Source organism: Anthonomus grandis, chromosome 14 (assembly GCF_022605725.1).
Source record: "Anthonomus grandis grandis chromosome 14, icAntGran1.3, whole genome shotgun sequence".
In the NCBI taxonomy this organism is placed as follows: Eukaryota; Metazoa; Arthropoda; class Insecta; order Coleoptera; family Curculionidae; genus Anthonomus; species Anthonomus grandis.
This window is the reverse complement of record NC_065559.1, coordinates 608477-623807: the sequence shown is the minus strand read 5'-3', so window position 1 is coordinate 623807 and position 15331 is coordinate 608477. Positions and strand designations below refer to the sequence as shown.

Here is a 15331-nt window from a genome sequence, read left to right as displayed (position 1 = left end):
TAAATAGGATCTGCTGCATTTATTTTTACCTTTTGTACATGATACCATAACAACAATTGGTTAAAATCAACGCTTATCATTGTCAATTCTCAATGTCATGTTAATGTACAATTTTTAAACATTTACACTGTAAAAAATAATAGGGTGGTAAAAAGAATAAACAGCGTGGTAAATTTCTTGAGTGTTAAATTTAACACTATGAAGTATACTATGCAGTATTTTTTAACACTTAAAGAAGACTTTAAAGTGGTTAAATTGACTTAAATTAATTTTTATTTTTTTGCGTGTTATATTAACACTATTAAAATACTTCGCGCCGTGCTAAAATATTTTTATATTTTTATTTGGTAAAAAAAATGTGTCCAGTGTAAATATACCCTTAAAACTGGTTAAATTAACACTAAACGTGTGCGTGATTCACTGCTACAAGTCGTGAAATTACCAACCCTGTGTCTCTCTACTTTCTTGACGCTTCGACCTGAACCTGACCTGTCTGATCTCGTCTCCGCGTCGTAAATTTAATTTAGTGTTTAGTTTAGTTTAGTTTGGATTTTTGTTTGAGTTATAAAGGTAAGCGTGCTCCGAGGCTTTTCAAAAAACAGATTTTTTTATAGTGCCAAAGTACATCTTAGCTTAAAAATAACATTTTTTGCAGCTTATGGAATTAAGCGACAGAGATTTATGTATAAGCCTTAAGTTTTTTTTGCTTCTGTATAAGATCTACTCTTGTTATAAGGTTAAATTTGATCTCCAATTATAATTTTTTAAGGTTTAATATTTCAAAATATGGGTTCCTATATATTTTTGTTGCAGAATATATATTTTTTATGTTTGTTATACTATTCTTTAATAGATAATGTCTAAGAAATTGATTGCTATGCCTTTTATTTGTATTTGTCCTAAAAAGAAATTGCTCTCCTTTCTTAAACAAATTACTTTTAACCCTTAAATTCAATACTTATTACACGAAATAAAGGAAAATATATTTTATTTAAAGTATAAATTACCACCTAAATAGATTCTTTATTATACTAATAAAAAATAATTTTAACCTTAGGTAAGTTAAATTTACCATTTTTTATAACTCAATTAATCATAAATTAAGTGTACTTTTTTATTTTTTTTTAAATATATTTAACCCGAAATAAATATTTTAAGCTTCTGTGTAACTTTAATTTAATCCAAAGTGGGTGATTAAATTTTACTTTTATTTAAATACATTTGACACTCAAAATATACTTTTAACAATACGGAAGGGGTTTTTTAAATTTTATTTTCGTTCGTTTATTAACACGCTAAATTGGGTAAAATAAATGTTTTTTTTTTAAATAAAAACAACCACTTTTCACCACTTTTTGCCAGTGGTTATTTTAACACGCACTAGTGTGGACCTATATAGACCACTTTTGCGTGTTAAAATTAACACTCGATTTTTTACAGTGTATTGCTAATGGAAAACTTTTCCAATCAAGAATTGGCGGATATGCATTTGGCATAGGGAGCAACAAACTGTAATACACGAGCAGCATCGCGGTTGTATCATGAACGTTATCCCGAACGACAGCATCCTGGATACAAAAAGTTTATTGCGGTTCATCGGCGGCTCGCTGAGACAGGCATGTTTAAGACCAAGATGACCATGACACTGGTGTTGCTCAAACCGTAATAACGGTCGAATTTGAAGAAGAGGTGCTTTAGCGAATTGCCGATGAACCATCAAATAGCACACGTGACGTCGCTAAGAATATGAATACGATTAACGCTTCTGTCTGGCGGGTACTACACGAGCAACAACTCCATCCTTACCACTTCCAGAAAGTTCAAGGTATGACTGCAGCCGATTATCATCCTAGAGTTCAATTTTGTCGATGGCTTCTGGATCACATCATTGCACAACCAAATTTTGTACGATATGTTTTGTGGACCGATGAAGCCTCTTTCACAAGAGACGGTATTTTTAATAGTAGGAATAGCCATGTTTGGGAGGAAGAAAATCCTTATGCAATCAGAATCATTGGTCTGTCAACGTATGGGCAGGCATTGTTGGTGATTATTTAATTGGGCCATACCTTCTACCGGAACGGTTAACAGGACCTATTTATCTGTGTTTTTTGAAGGGAGTTCTCCCAGAACTCCTTGAAAATGTTCCACTAAACGTTAAACAGCAAATGTGGTTTTGAAGCGCCGGCCCACTTTGCTGTACAAGTACGCGAGTATTTGGCTCAGCGGTTTGGGCACCGTTGGATTGCCAGAGGTGGAGCAGTTTCATGGCCTCCTAGGTTACCCGATTTAACGTCGCTCGATTTTTTCTTGTGGGGACATGTAAAGTCTTTAGTCTACGAAACTCCAGTAGAATCAGAGCTAGACTTAATTGGACGAATAACAGCAGCATTTGAAATCATTCAAAACGAGGATCAAATTTTTAGTGTAGTCCGCCGAAATCATGTGCGGCGTTTAAATCGGTGTATTGAGGTTGGAGGAAGACATTTTGAACAATTGTTGGGATGGTATCATATACAAAAGGTAAAAATAAATGCATCAGATCCAATTTAGGTAATTGATATTTTTCTAAATTTAAACGCGTCTTAGGGCCGTAGTGGCGTATGGACGCATTTCCGAACATGGGTTCCTATACTCAAATGGATTCTACTGTTGCAATGAACAACCCCTAGAAGTTTAATCCCATAGTTCTGAAACATCCTGTAGTACCACTACAGCTCTAATAATTAAAGCTTTAAATAAAACCATGCACTTTGTCTTCGGAGTACTCTAACGCTTTTGAAATGATAGACTATAATGCATTTTGTGCAAAATTGATGCATCTTGGGTTTTCTGTTCCTTTTTTTCAAAAGCCATTTCTCAGCAGTGTCTTCGAACTGATAATTAATAATCATGCCATAATATCTGGAATGTCACAGGGACTCATAATTGGACCATTGATTGCTATTTCTTATTTACACCTTTGACACTTTTGAAGTGACTGTAAATTCATAGATTCAATCTTATGCTCAGCTGCTGCATTGATTTCATCCTAACGATCTAGCAGAAATTGAAGAATTCCATAATCTAGATCTTAAGTCGGTGTCCGATTAATCAAAGACAGAGGTGCTTTTGATTTTCTCAAAAAAAAAAAGGTGGGGGCGTACATCTAAAGCTAGAAAATGTAAATTTAAGCTTTTCTGCAAGTGCTACAAATTTCGGGCTTTTTATTGACACGAAGTTAAGATTTAATGATAACGTATTACTTCAAAAAAGTTATGCAAAAATTAAAGTTTTCCTGCAAATAGATTCATTCAGAAGTTTTATTTATAATTTTATTATATGTTATAACTTCTATATTTCTTAGTTCAGAATTTAGAGTGCATTTACTGTGTAAAAAAATTATTACTTTTTTTTTGCTTATCTGTCTTTCTTGCCTTCAAAAGTCCTGTTTTTATTTAAATACGAACTGGTAGAATTAAAAGATTAAGTGTAAGAGTAGGCTGAACTTTCCGATTATTACCAATGCGTGCATAACGTATGTATTTATATGGATGGATATTATGCATATAAAAGAAGATTTATTATTACCTTGAATATAATCGTCCATTAACTGTCCGATTCTCGAGGCCAACTCTGGATACCTCTTGAGCATTTGCATGCTCTGATTGACGGTCCGATCGATATCGGTGAGTCGTTCCAGTACTCGCGGTTGCTCGCGAGCCGCCGCCTCGATGCTACTCGCCAACAGATGGCGATAGTGGGAAATGGCGTGGGCGCGGTCCTTGTGTAACGATCTCAGCAGTTTTTGTAGACATTTCTGTACCCTGTGGGTCTAGAAAAAGAGAAAGAAACTTTCGAGATTTTGATATTTCCCAGAAATAAAATATAACAAATTCTCTTGAAAAATCTCTTATCTATTCATACATAGTTAAATAGTTTTAGCTTTTTATCGTGGTTGATTCAGATTTTATAGGTCGTAAGAGTATGACCAGGACCGCCTCTAAAGTTTGCCACCTACTAGTCTTTCCAGATAATTCGGTATTCCGAATCCTCTGGATTAGCCACTTGGAGACATCTGATTTACTTTGTTTCAGCAGAGGATTTTAATATTATTATGTGTTTTGTTTCTTTTGTAGTGCTCTCAAAGATATTAAACAAAAATTCATCTACAGATTTTCATTGATTCGATTTAAGAGCTTCTTGGTCATCATATAGTCGTTTCATTTTGTTGGGGTAATAGTTGGAAAGAAAGACAGTAATAAAATTTTATTATTCATAGAGCAGTCATAAATGATAAAGTTTCATTCTTTGTTATAGGTTAAGCTTGCTAATGCATTTTCTTACAATAAAATAAAGATCATTTGATAATATCGCCTATATCGGTTTGGAGAACTATGCAGTCATTTATATTTTTAATAAAATAATTTCATTCAGACCATTTTAATAACATTTGTGAAATCATTAATAAATAACAGGCAAAATTGGATTCCTGATGTTGGTATAAAAGAGTAGGACTTATAGGCCTTAATAATTATGATATATTAAGAAGATAACTGCTTAAAAATTTAATCAGATAAGAGTGACTGACATGAAATTTGACCCAATTGAAGAATGATAGTCTTCTTTATCAAGTTTTTCACATAATATCTTAAAATGAATTAAGTTCTTCAAATTCTATTCTTTGTATTAAAACATTCTCAATTTTAATTATTACAGATAACAATATTTTTAACGCCCTTCTCTTTACCATTATTGAATGATTAAACTTCAAATTAAGATATCTATTAGTATGCTTTGGTCTTAACAAAGTTCCGACTTACGTTCGGTGGATTATCATTTAAAGCCTGAGTGTAGCAAGTCATGGCCTCCTTTTTCCTCTGATTAATGTGAGCTAGAACTCTTTGCTGATGCATGGCGGCCAATTGGTGTTTCTCGGCATCTCCCTCCTCCTCTAAAGCCTGCACGGTTTGCTGGAACCTCTGAGTCATCCTTTGCTTAAACTCGTCCGCACTTCGTGGATCTGTCGACCGCATGTCCTGATAACGTTCCTCCAGATCCGACCAGTCTTTCATTACCCTCGTAACTTTCTCTCTGTGTGTCTCTTCTAAACGTTCCTGGAAAAAAACTTTGCGGTAATATTGCAATTTTTTGACACCGTTTAACCCGGATAGCACACATCTTCCAGTATTGGTGCAAATAAGTAAATTGAAATGTCTTAATTTATGTGCTTAAGAGAGAAATCAAAGATTTTATTTATACATAATTGTCATTTTTGAACACATTCGGGTAAGTTATAATATAAATGTGCATAAAAGTCTGTAAAAATTTGGTTTGTTCTTTTTACTGTGACCACTGCGAAAGCCACTTAGGTACGTTTTATTACCTCTCACTAAACCCATAGAACTTTAATTTAGTTAGAAGCAATTCATAGCAAATTCTTTGAACAATCCAATGCGATAATCCTAACTTTGAAATATGTCATCTGTTACTTGAGTACTAACTATACTGTAATGGAAGCAGGCCTACCTATTCTGGATTTATTATTGATTTGTTAACAAAACAAGAAAATATACTTTCAAATTTTTTCGATGTGACTAGTGTATTGTTATAGGACGTAGATCAAAATACTCAACTGGGTTTTTTAGTAACCAAGCCACACTTTTAACTGGAAGGAAAATAGTTGTGTTCAGTATATACATTGATTACGTGAGTTATATATAGAATTATAAAATGACAACATTTCTTTATTAAATTTATATTTATGAGATCACTTCCACTAGCATTTAATATTTTATTTCTGAAATAGTTTTTGTTACTTATATTTGATCCGTGGTTGCCCTATTACACGTCAAATAAAATTACTGGTTGTACTTACTTGCATTGGAGAATTGTTGCAAATTTTCGATATTGTGATCTTTTTTATAAACTAGCAAAAAATATTGATGTATTGTCCATACATCACTTAAACGCCCGGAAATATCCCCAATATTTTTATTAATTAAATTGATACAATTTAAGGAAGATAACAGTTTTTTAAACTTGTACCTTTAGTTTTACGAAAAAGTAGCACAGTGTCGCAAAAATTGCAACTCTCTATCTCTAAAAATAACGGGGATATCCCGCAAAAGTACCCAAAATGGGACACTCTGTACATAACCATTAGGGTACTGTTGCGAAGAAAGTAAGGGTTGTAACGAATAATAGGATCCAACTAAACTACTTGGAAGTAGACTCTTATTTAGTCAAAGAAGTTACGTCCATTTAACCGATTTTTATGGGATAAACCATATGCATCTGTCCCTAACTCAACTACCTAAAAAGAGTTCTTAATTCGTCCAGGCAGTTGAGTGCATTCAAACAGCTTTCAAGGAGTGTACGAATTAACAGGATCCAACTCAACTGCCTGGACGAATTAAGAATTTCCTTCCAGGCAGTTGAGTGTATCTAAGCTAAGCTTTTAGGGGATAAAAGGAATAACAGGATCCAACTCAACTGCCTGGAAGTAGACTTTTATTTAGTCAAAGAAGTTACGTCCATTTAACCAGTTTTTACGGGATAAACCATATGCATCTGTCCCTAACTCAACTACCTAAAAAGAGTTCTTAATTCGTCCAGGCAGTTGAGTAGTGCATTTAAACAGCTTTCAAGGAGTGTACAAATTAACAGGATCCAACTCAACTGCCTGGACGAATTATTAATTTCCTTCCAGGCAGTTGAGTGTATCTAAGCTAAGCTTTTAGGGGATGGAAGGGATAATAGGATCCAACTCAACTGCCTGGAAGTAGACTTTTATTTAGTCAAATAAGTTACGTTCATTTAACCAGTTTTTATGGGATAAACCATATGAATCTGTCCCTAGCTCAACTACCTAAAAAGAGTTTGTTAGGTTATCTAATAGCGCGCCCCCGTACTAACTTTAAATCCAAGTAAAATCTCACCCTGTATATTGCCAGTCTATTCATCCTGACCTACTTTGTAATAAACATCTGCGTTTGGCGCGACGCGAGTGACCCAGAACTCAAGCCCGTGATTGGTTGCCACCCCGAAGTGCTAAAATCGATATGAACTGACGCGTTGCCGACACCGACAGGTAGTGTTGTAAAAATCCGGATTTATTCAATATCCGGACAGTATTGATTCGGATGAATCGAAAATTCGGTTTTTTCATCCGGAATAATTCATCTGCTCGATGTCTTGCCCGTTCGGCAAATTAGGCCATGTTTCGGGCTCGATGCTCGACCGTCCGATAAACGTTTTTTATAGTTGTTTTTCGAATATAAGGTATGCATTATGCAACTCATTAGACATTTCGTTTTTACGGATTTCTACATGATGTTAAAACTAAAATAGCTAATTATTATTGTCGGTCGAACGGACGATGAATGATTCGGAATAACTTGATATTCGGATTGAACGGACGATTAATCCGGACTCTTCGCATCTCTACCGACAGGTTCAGACACTTTCACACAGTGAATACGAATATGTGAATTTGACAAGACAAGATCCTTTTTTTTTCTACATGGGCGAGTGCCCTACGCGGCTTATTTTGTTCCTATTTTTAAGTTAAGTTCGAGACTGGGGCTTTAATAGCCAATATACATTTCTAAGTAAATCCTCATGTGGTTTTTCACTATCAAACCTTATCGCACTCCCTATTAGCACAGCGTCACAACCTTATAAACCTCACCCTAACAGAGTTCTTAATTCGTCCAGGCAGTCGAGTGCATTCAAACAGCTTTCAAGGAGTGTACGAAATAACAGGATCCAACCCAACTGCCTGGACGAATTAAGAACTTCCTTCCAGGCAGTTGAGTGTACTTAAGCTGAGCTTTTAGGGGATGGAAGGGATAATAGGATCCAACTTAACTGCCTGGAAATAGACTTTTATTTAGTCTAAGAAGTTACGTCCATTTAACCAGTTTTTATGGGATAAACCATATGCATCTGTCCCTAACTCAACTACCTAAAAAGAGTTCTTAATTCGTCCAGGCAGTCGAGTAGTGCATTTAAACACCTTTCAAGGAGTGTACGAAATAACAGGATCCAACTCAACTGCCTGGACGAATTAAGAATTTCCTTCCAGGCAGTTGAGTGTACTTAAGCTAAGCTTTTAGGGGATGTAAGGAATAATAGGATCCAACTCAACTGCCTGGAAGTAGACTTTTATTTAGTCAAAGAAGTTACGTCCATTTAACCAGTTTTTCTGGGATAAACCATATGCATCTGTCCCTAACTCAACTACCTAAAAAGAGTTCTTAATTCGTCCAGGCAGTCGAGTGCATTCAAACAGCTTTCAAGGAGTGTACGAATTAACAGGATCCAACTCAACTGCCTGGACGAATTAAGAATTTCCTTCCAGGCAGTTGAGTGTATCTAAGCTAAGCTTTTAGGGGATGTAAGGGATAATAGGATCCAACTCAACTGCCTGGAAGTATACTTTTATTTAGTCAAAGAAGTTACGTCCATTTAACCAGTTTTTATGGGATAAACCATATGCATCTGTCCCTAACTAAACTACCTAAAAAGAGTTCTTAATTCGTCCAGGCAGTTGAGTGCATTCAAACAGCTTTCAAGGAGTGTACGAATTAACAGGATCCAACTCAACTGCCTGGACGAATTAAGAACTTCCTTCCAGGCAGTTGAGTGTACTCAAGCTGAGCTTTTAGGGGATGTAAGGAATAATAGGATCCAACTTAACTGCCTGGAAATAGACTTTTATTTAGTCAAAGAAGTTACGTCCATTTAACCAGTTTTTATGGGATAAACCATATGCATCTGTCCCTAACTCAACTACCTAAAAAGAGTTCTTAATTCGTCCAGGCAGTCGAGTAGTGCATTTAAACAGCTTTCAAGGAGTGTACGAATTAACATGATCCAACTCAACTGCCTGGACGAATTAAGAACTTCCTTCCATGCAGTTGAGTGTACTTAAGCTGAGCTTTTAGGGGATGTAAGGGATAATAGGATCCAGCTCAACTGCGTGGACGAATTAAGAACTCTTTTTAGGTAGTCTAAAAAATCCAAAATAAGATGCTTTTTATGTATTATATGCCTTGCTTAACTAGCGCCGTTGATATCGATTTTGCGGCCGATATGAACGCCATTTTGAAGCCGGATACTTTGGCTATGATTACAGGTAAGAACAATCGAGAAAGATATTCGTATTGCAACGCTCATGTAAACGCGTTTTTTGGTCCACTGTATATTGGGTTGTCTACGTTTTGTTTCCGCGTGCTTTCTTATAGGATAATCTTGTATACGTCCTTATGGTCTTGAGAATTAAATTATGGAAAATTAAAAAGTAAATAAAAACCCACTAAGCAACTTATATTCGTTATCCCTCATGTAAATGTGTCTTGTTACTTGAGCTCACTAAAACCATTTGTATTCGCATTGAAACCTTCGTGTAAACGTGATTTTTTTCACTTGAAAGTTGGGTTGCATATCTGTTTCCAGAAGATTTTATTAGTCTCTTTCCTTATTCTTTAATTATATTGACTATTCTAGCACACTTAGCTTTAAAGATTATCATGTTTAGTAGTATCATGTAGTAGCTAAAGAATAATTCTTAATTATATTGAATCCCCCGTGTAAAGCGCTTTCTGGTCCATTATATATTGGGTTGCGTACATTTTGTTTTCGTTCCAGTTTTTTAACAGAATAATTTTGTATAGTCCCTTATAGTCTAGGGACAGATGCATATGGTTTATCCCATAAAAACTGGTTAAATGGACGTAACTTCTTTGACTAAATAAAAGTCTACTTCCAGGCAGTTGAGTTGGATCCTGTTATTCCTTTTATCCCCTAACATCTCAGTTTAAGTGCATTCAACTGCCTGGAAGGAAGTTTTTAATTCGTCCAGGCAGTCGAGTGCATTCAAACAGCTTTCAAGGAGTGTACGAATTAACAGGATCCAACTCAACTGCCTGGAAGTAGACTTTTATTTACTCCAGGAAGTTAAGCACATTTGAGACCAATGCTAATAAGCTTTTGAAGCTTTGTATAGATTGTAAGCTCGATCTCTCCTCTTCATCAAAGTTTTAGTTCAAATCATATTTAAATTTACTATAATCCCTATTGATACTTTGGCACACATCTTCCAGTATTAGTGCTAACTAAATTGAAATGTCTATGAATTATTAATAAAACTTGTAATTCATTGGACTTGAACATAAATTTGTCCAACTGACCTTCCAAAAGTTTCTTTGAGAAGTATAATTAGTCTAATCGAGTCCAGTGGATAATTTTATTCAATGTGACATTTGCATCCATACTGCGGTTTCTTTATAATCAAGGTACACTCCTATTTAGCTCATTTATTAAATTAAATCATATCGAATATGTAACTTGCCTCCGACTTTCTTTATTTCCAATAAGAAAAAACCTTTAGAAATAAGTATATAACCCCGTTTTCACTTACTTGCGCTTCTTTATAACTCTGATGTTCGTTTCTAGGGTCAAAGTGCGTAAAGTAAGGGTCGGGAGTGGATTCAGTTGTAGGTTTCTCGGTTGTAGTGGTGGTGGTTGATGTGGTAGTAGTGGTTGAACTAACCGACGGGGTATACTTGGAGCTGCTGGTGGTGCTTTGCGAGGTAGTATCCCAATCGGTTTCATCATAATCTGTATTGAATAATAATGAGTGAATCAGGTTATAGGTTAAACAATCGGTAATTACCGTCGTCATCTTCGTCATCAACATCGTCGTCATCAATAGTGGGATCTTCGGATAGTTCGGTGTCATCTACCAAGTCGTCCAGATCGTCATTGTCGTCATCTTCGTCTGAATCGTCGTCGGTATCGTCCAAAGGATCTGAGAAGATGTCTTGCTCTTTTTTGAGGATCGACAAGTCAATGGGTTTCTTTGGTTTTACGTTTTCTGCAGTAAAAAAAGGGGAAAATGTGTGTTAAATCGGATTTTTGAATTGAAGGATTAATAGTTTATTTAAGAATTAAAGAAAGTTTTTTGTTAATTAAAGTAAATCCATCGACATACATCTTTATCTTAATCTGAAAGTTAGAAGAGGATGGAAAGGAAGTATTGTTTTTCGGGTCTAATTAGACACATTAAGGGAGAAAAACACTATTTTCAAGTGATCCAAACACTGGTTAGAAAATGAAACAAAGATATAGAAAATAGGTGAAAAAGTCGAATTCTAGAAAATAGATGGAAAACTCGAATTCTCTTTTATATATCTTTATCTCAATCTGAAAGTTAGAAGAGGATGGGAATAATAAAAATTATTTTTCCACCTGTTGAGCCAGTATCTCACCTCAACTGCCTGGAATAAATGATTGTTTATTTAAAAAATTAAAGACATTCAACTCTGGAAGACGATTATGAGAAAACCAGGATATTAAATCATCACAATTCCAAGGATTTTCATAAGTAGTCAAAAATTTTAATAAGCAAATCTTGAATTATTCAATTAAATTACAAAATTAGCAAATTTTCGGTTTAGGTAAAACCAGACACCAGCCACCAGAAGCCAATAATTGACCCCCTTAAAATTTACATGGGATTTCCTATGATCGGCTCGGCGACGCACCACCCGGTATACAGTAACAGTACATAACTTGGATATATAAAGACAGAGAGAAAAATTCGATAAGTAACATTCAGTATTAAACATTTCTCTCTAAAGCGTCCAAAAAAACCCCTTTCCCAAGGGCAATCACGACCGACGCTTAGCGCCGTTTCATTAAACTGCGACCGTACGTTAGTCACTTACTTCAAAGGTGAAGCCGCTAGCCAATTTACTTCTCGATTTTAATTACGTCAGGCTTGTGAAGTTAAAAAAAGAAAGCCAAGGATAGAGAGGAATCCCAAGGGGGTTCTATGAAACTGACCCTGCTAGAGTATTGGACATAAAATCAAGTATGAAAAATGTCTCTGGTAAAAATAAAACACTACAAAAGATTACGTACCTTTAAAGTGTTTCGGACAGCAAACGAACTCCACTCCGCTAAACAGGGAAATTCCGCATGGAAGCAGCATAGCGAACGACCTCAACTGGAGTCCTTTTTCTTGGCAAGCGGTACCGGCGGTAGAATTCCACCGACCGAAGGTCCAACAGTTGCTCTGGTTATGGATGTGGTCGAACATGCAGTTCTCTGGTACCAGCAAGGCGTCGGACTGGAATGGACCCTCTAAAAGGAAAGAAGAGATAAAATATAAAGCTATATAGTGACGTCACCGTAAGCGTTTGAAACCCACGAATTGTATTGCTATAGATAATTAAACTTTATATATTTATGAAGATTGTATTGATTTTTACATAACACAACATTTTCAAATATGGTAATATTACTGATATAAAAAATTATTGGCCTGTAATATGGGCACCACAGGCAGAAGTTGGTATAGATTTTATTGACCAACTTTTCTTGCTTTTTGCCTAGTTCTGCCTCTATTATTAATGCGTAGGTCCAAGCTTTTGCTTCTTTTGTTAATATTTATTTTTATTTGCTAGTTATTATTACTCTTTAGATTTAGGTACTTTTTAATCACTATTTACTTGCAGAATATTTTATTTAGTAGGAAACTTTGTCCACAATTACTTTATATTTTATGATAATAAAGCATGTTCAGCTAATTTGATTAGAGCATAATAATAACCGTCTCTTTAAATTAGGAACATTTACGAAAGCATTAATTTCCTCCTCTTATACTTGCCGTGCATTTCTCAGCGCGGAAAATAAATGTGACACCTAAAATGCTCTTTATTATTAATTCTGGCAATAGACTGGAGGGGCTTGGCTGCCGAGTTGCAATTATCCAAGACCGCCGCCTTCCAAGAGTTGCTCCTAAAATTGCTCTCGAATTAGTTTTCGGAATCAATTTTGCCGTCGAGTTGGTCGTGGTAACAACGCCATTAATCGAGTGAGTTGAATTGTGTTGATTTTACCCCCCCCGTTTTATCTTGCGTAACAAACTTAATAATAACTGGAGGCTTTTTGTGCCTCAAACTGTATTAGGAACATTGTGAGGAGTAATTTGGAAATTGGTACCAAGAAAACATTCTGAGTTACTAGTAGCATGTATTTTTCATGCGTTTTTTTAAATTAAAAATATCAATATGTTATTTTTGGCTTGGAGAAGTAAATTCCTATATTAGGCTGGTGAGAGGCAGTCAATATTTTTAAAATGGCTATTTTATGTAAAAAAATATAAAATTCTTGATAGGGTAAACCTACCAGTTGTTGGACACCTGCGAGTTATTGGACATTCCATTATTTTAACTAAAAAGAAGACTTTTGTATTTAGTAGTTTTAGCTAAATATTATTGAGATGTCGCCATTATACTATTGATATCAATATAGACATCAATGACATTTCTGTTTTCGCCCAATTGTGTGATTCTGATCTGATCTTAAGAAACCTTAGGTGAATTTTAGTGTTGTAATTACCAGTGAAATTGTACCAAAGTGCTCGCATAAATATACAAGGTAGTGGTCTAGTAAAAGTAAGTATTTTTAAGGTTTATATCAATATATTTAATTTAGGGTATGTTTTAGAGGGGTGTCCAATAACTGACTTTAAAATATGATTCTTTTTATTGGACATCTGTCCAATAACTGATTTATACTCTGTCCTATAACTGAAACATGATTTTTTTTTTGTATCTATAGTTTTTAATCATGCCCAAGAAAAATAAATATAATGCAGAATCGATGGAAGCCGCCATACATGAAGTAAAGAATAACAAAATGTCATATAGAAATGTGACACATAAATACGGTGTACCTAAGTCAACGTTGGAATTCAAAATAACAAATCCTGGACATAAAGACACATGCGGTCCAAATCCAATTTTTTCTCTAATAACGTGGGGATTTTCGTCAGCCCAAAAATGATCATTGTGGAAGTTTATAATAGCATCTCTTGAAAAATTTGCCTCGTCCGTAAATAAAATATTTGGTAGGAAATTATTATTGTAATCAACCACCTGCAAAACATTAATCTTGGATGAAAATCCCGAGGCAGTAGAGCTTGTACACGCTGTATGTGATATGGCTGTAGGAGGTTTCTTTTTAGAACCAAACGGTTTTTGAACTGACTTCAAGCTGCAGTGCAATCTTCCTGATACTATTGGAAGGATCTTCTTCTATCGCATCAAGTATAGCTTCTTCCAGTTCAGGCGTTGTTACAGTTTCTGGTTTTCCACCACCCATATTTTTATTAAAACTCCCAGTTTCACATAATCTTGCATGTAGTTTTCTAAATGTTTTTTCACATGGAATTACTCTGTTAGGATATCTGTCCTGGTAAATTCTCCGTGCTTCTTCCGCATTTCCATTTGCTAATTCATAAATAAAGTGCATGTCGGTCATTTCATGGTTAGTAAAATTATTCATGATGGAGTAATGTATCACTCTTAATTGACAGCTGAATTTTACTTATAGCAATTTTATCACTGTCAGCTGGTCTCCAAAGCAGGTAGGTACGAAGGAGGTACTTGAATGGACTTGCCAATTATTTGTCATAAGAAGCAATGTATTTGTTATTTTGTTGTATTTCAAAAATCTGATAATAAAAATCGTAGAAGTTGAATGTTTATTATCATAGTAAACAAGACACAAGAGACCAAAAAGTCGTGCATTGGAGGGTGGACATTTTGCTCATGTACTTTAAGGTAAGTTTATCGAATTAATTGGTTTTTATTTCATGTTGTCGTCCATGGATAATTTTTAGAATGAGTTAAAGATACTTTAATTTTTTTTTTCAAAAACAAAGCCAGATATGAAGATAATAAAATAAGATACGAAAAAGTTGTATTTTTAGTTGCTTAAATACAAAAATAAATAAAAAGCTGCAAAACAATGATTGGCCTTATTTTTTTCTCAACAATAAGCACGTGGTGCCCACTGACACGCCACTGGACCTAATAATTTCAATCTAGTTACAGCTAAATAAGCGTCTTATAACTTCAAATAACTGCACCAAATTTCAATCAAATCGGTTTAAGGATAGTTATAGTATTTTTAAAATACCGTTATTTTTTTGAACCTTCATCGCCCTGTACCTCAGAAACAAAGCAACTCCCGACATACGTTCATAGGAACTTTTTTTCATAAATCGACCTAACGATTCACCCTGTATAGTTTCGTACCGTAGTTAGGAAACACCCTGTATAACAGGAAAGTTCAATGTTGCTATCTTTTCGCACAATACTGTACATATACACTTAAAATAATTTTTTTTGATCAAATAAGATTGCCTTAAGATGTGTTTAACGATTATTGATTTTGACAAACCAGAAAAAAATATATGATATGCCTAGAAGTCCTAGAAAATCCGTTCGAACCAGGATAAACTATTCGAATTCCTGGAAGAAATAAAACGTTA

At 34.9% G+C, this 15331-nt stretch overlaps 1 protein-coding gene across 4 annotated transcripts in view; it reads right to left on the bottom strand.

The window, feature by feature from the left end:
- LOC126744415 (amyloid-beta-like protein) overlaps positions 1 to 15331 on the bottom strand; it is a 105917-nt gene that overhangs the window by 13668 nt on the left and 76918 nt on the right. For all 4 annotated transcript variants that reach the window (XR_007663153.1, XR_007663154.1, XM_050451816.1 and 1 more), the window contains exons 4-8: positions 11911 to 12132; positions 10661 to 10861; positions 10406 to 10605; positions 4803 to 5096; positions 3571 to 3814 (exon numbers count right to left, since the gene is read on the bottom strand). Coding sequence is in view for 2 of the 4 variants with exons in the window: in XM_050451816.1 (XP_050307773.1) it covers positions 3571 to 3814; positions 4803 to 5096; positions 10406 to 10605; positions 10661 to 10861; positions 11911 to 12132 (1161 nt within the window). In the remaining 2 variants the exon portion in view is untranslated. The remainder of the gene's footprint in view (positions 1 to 3570; positions 3815 to 4802; positions 5097 to 10405; positions 10606 to 10660; positions 10862 to 11910; positions 12133 to 15331) is intronic.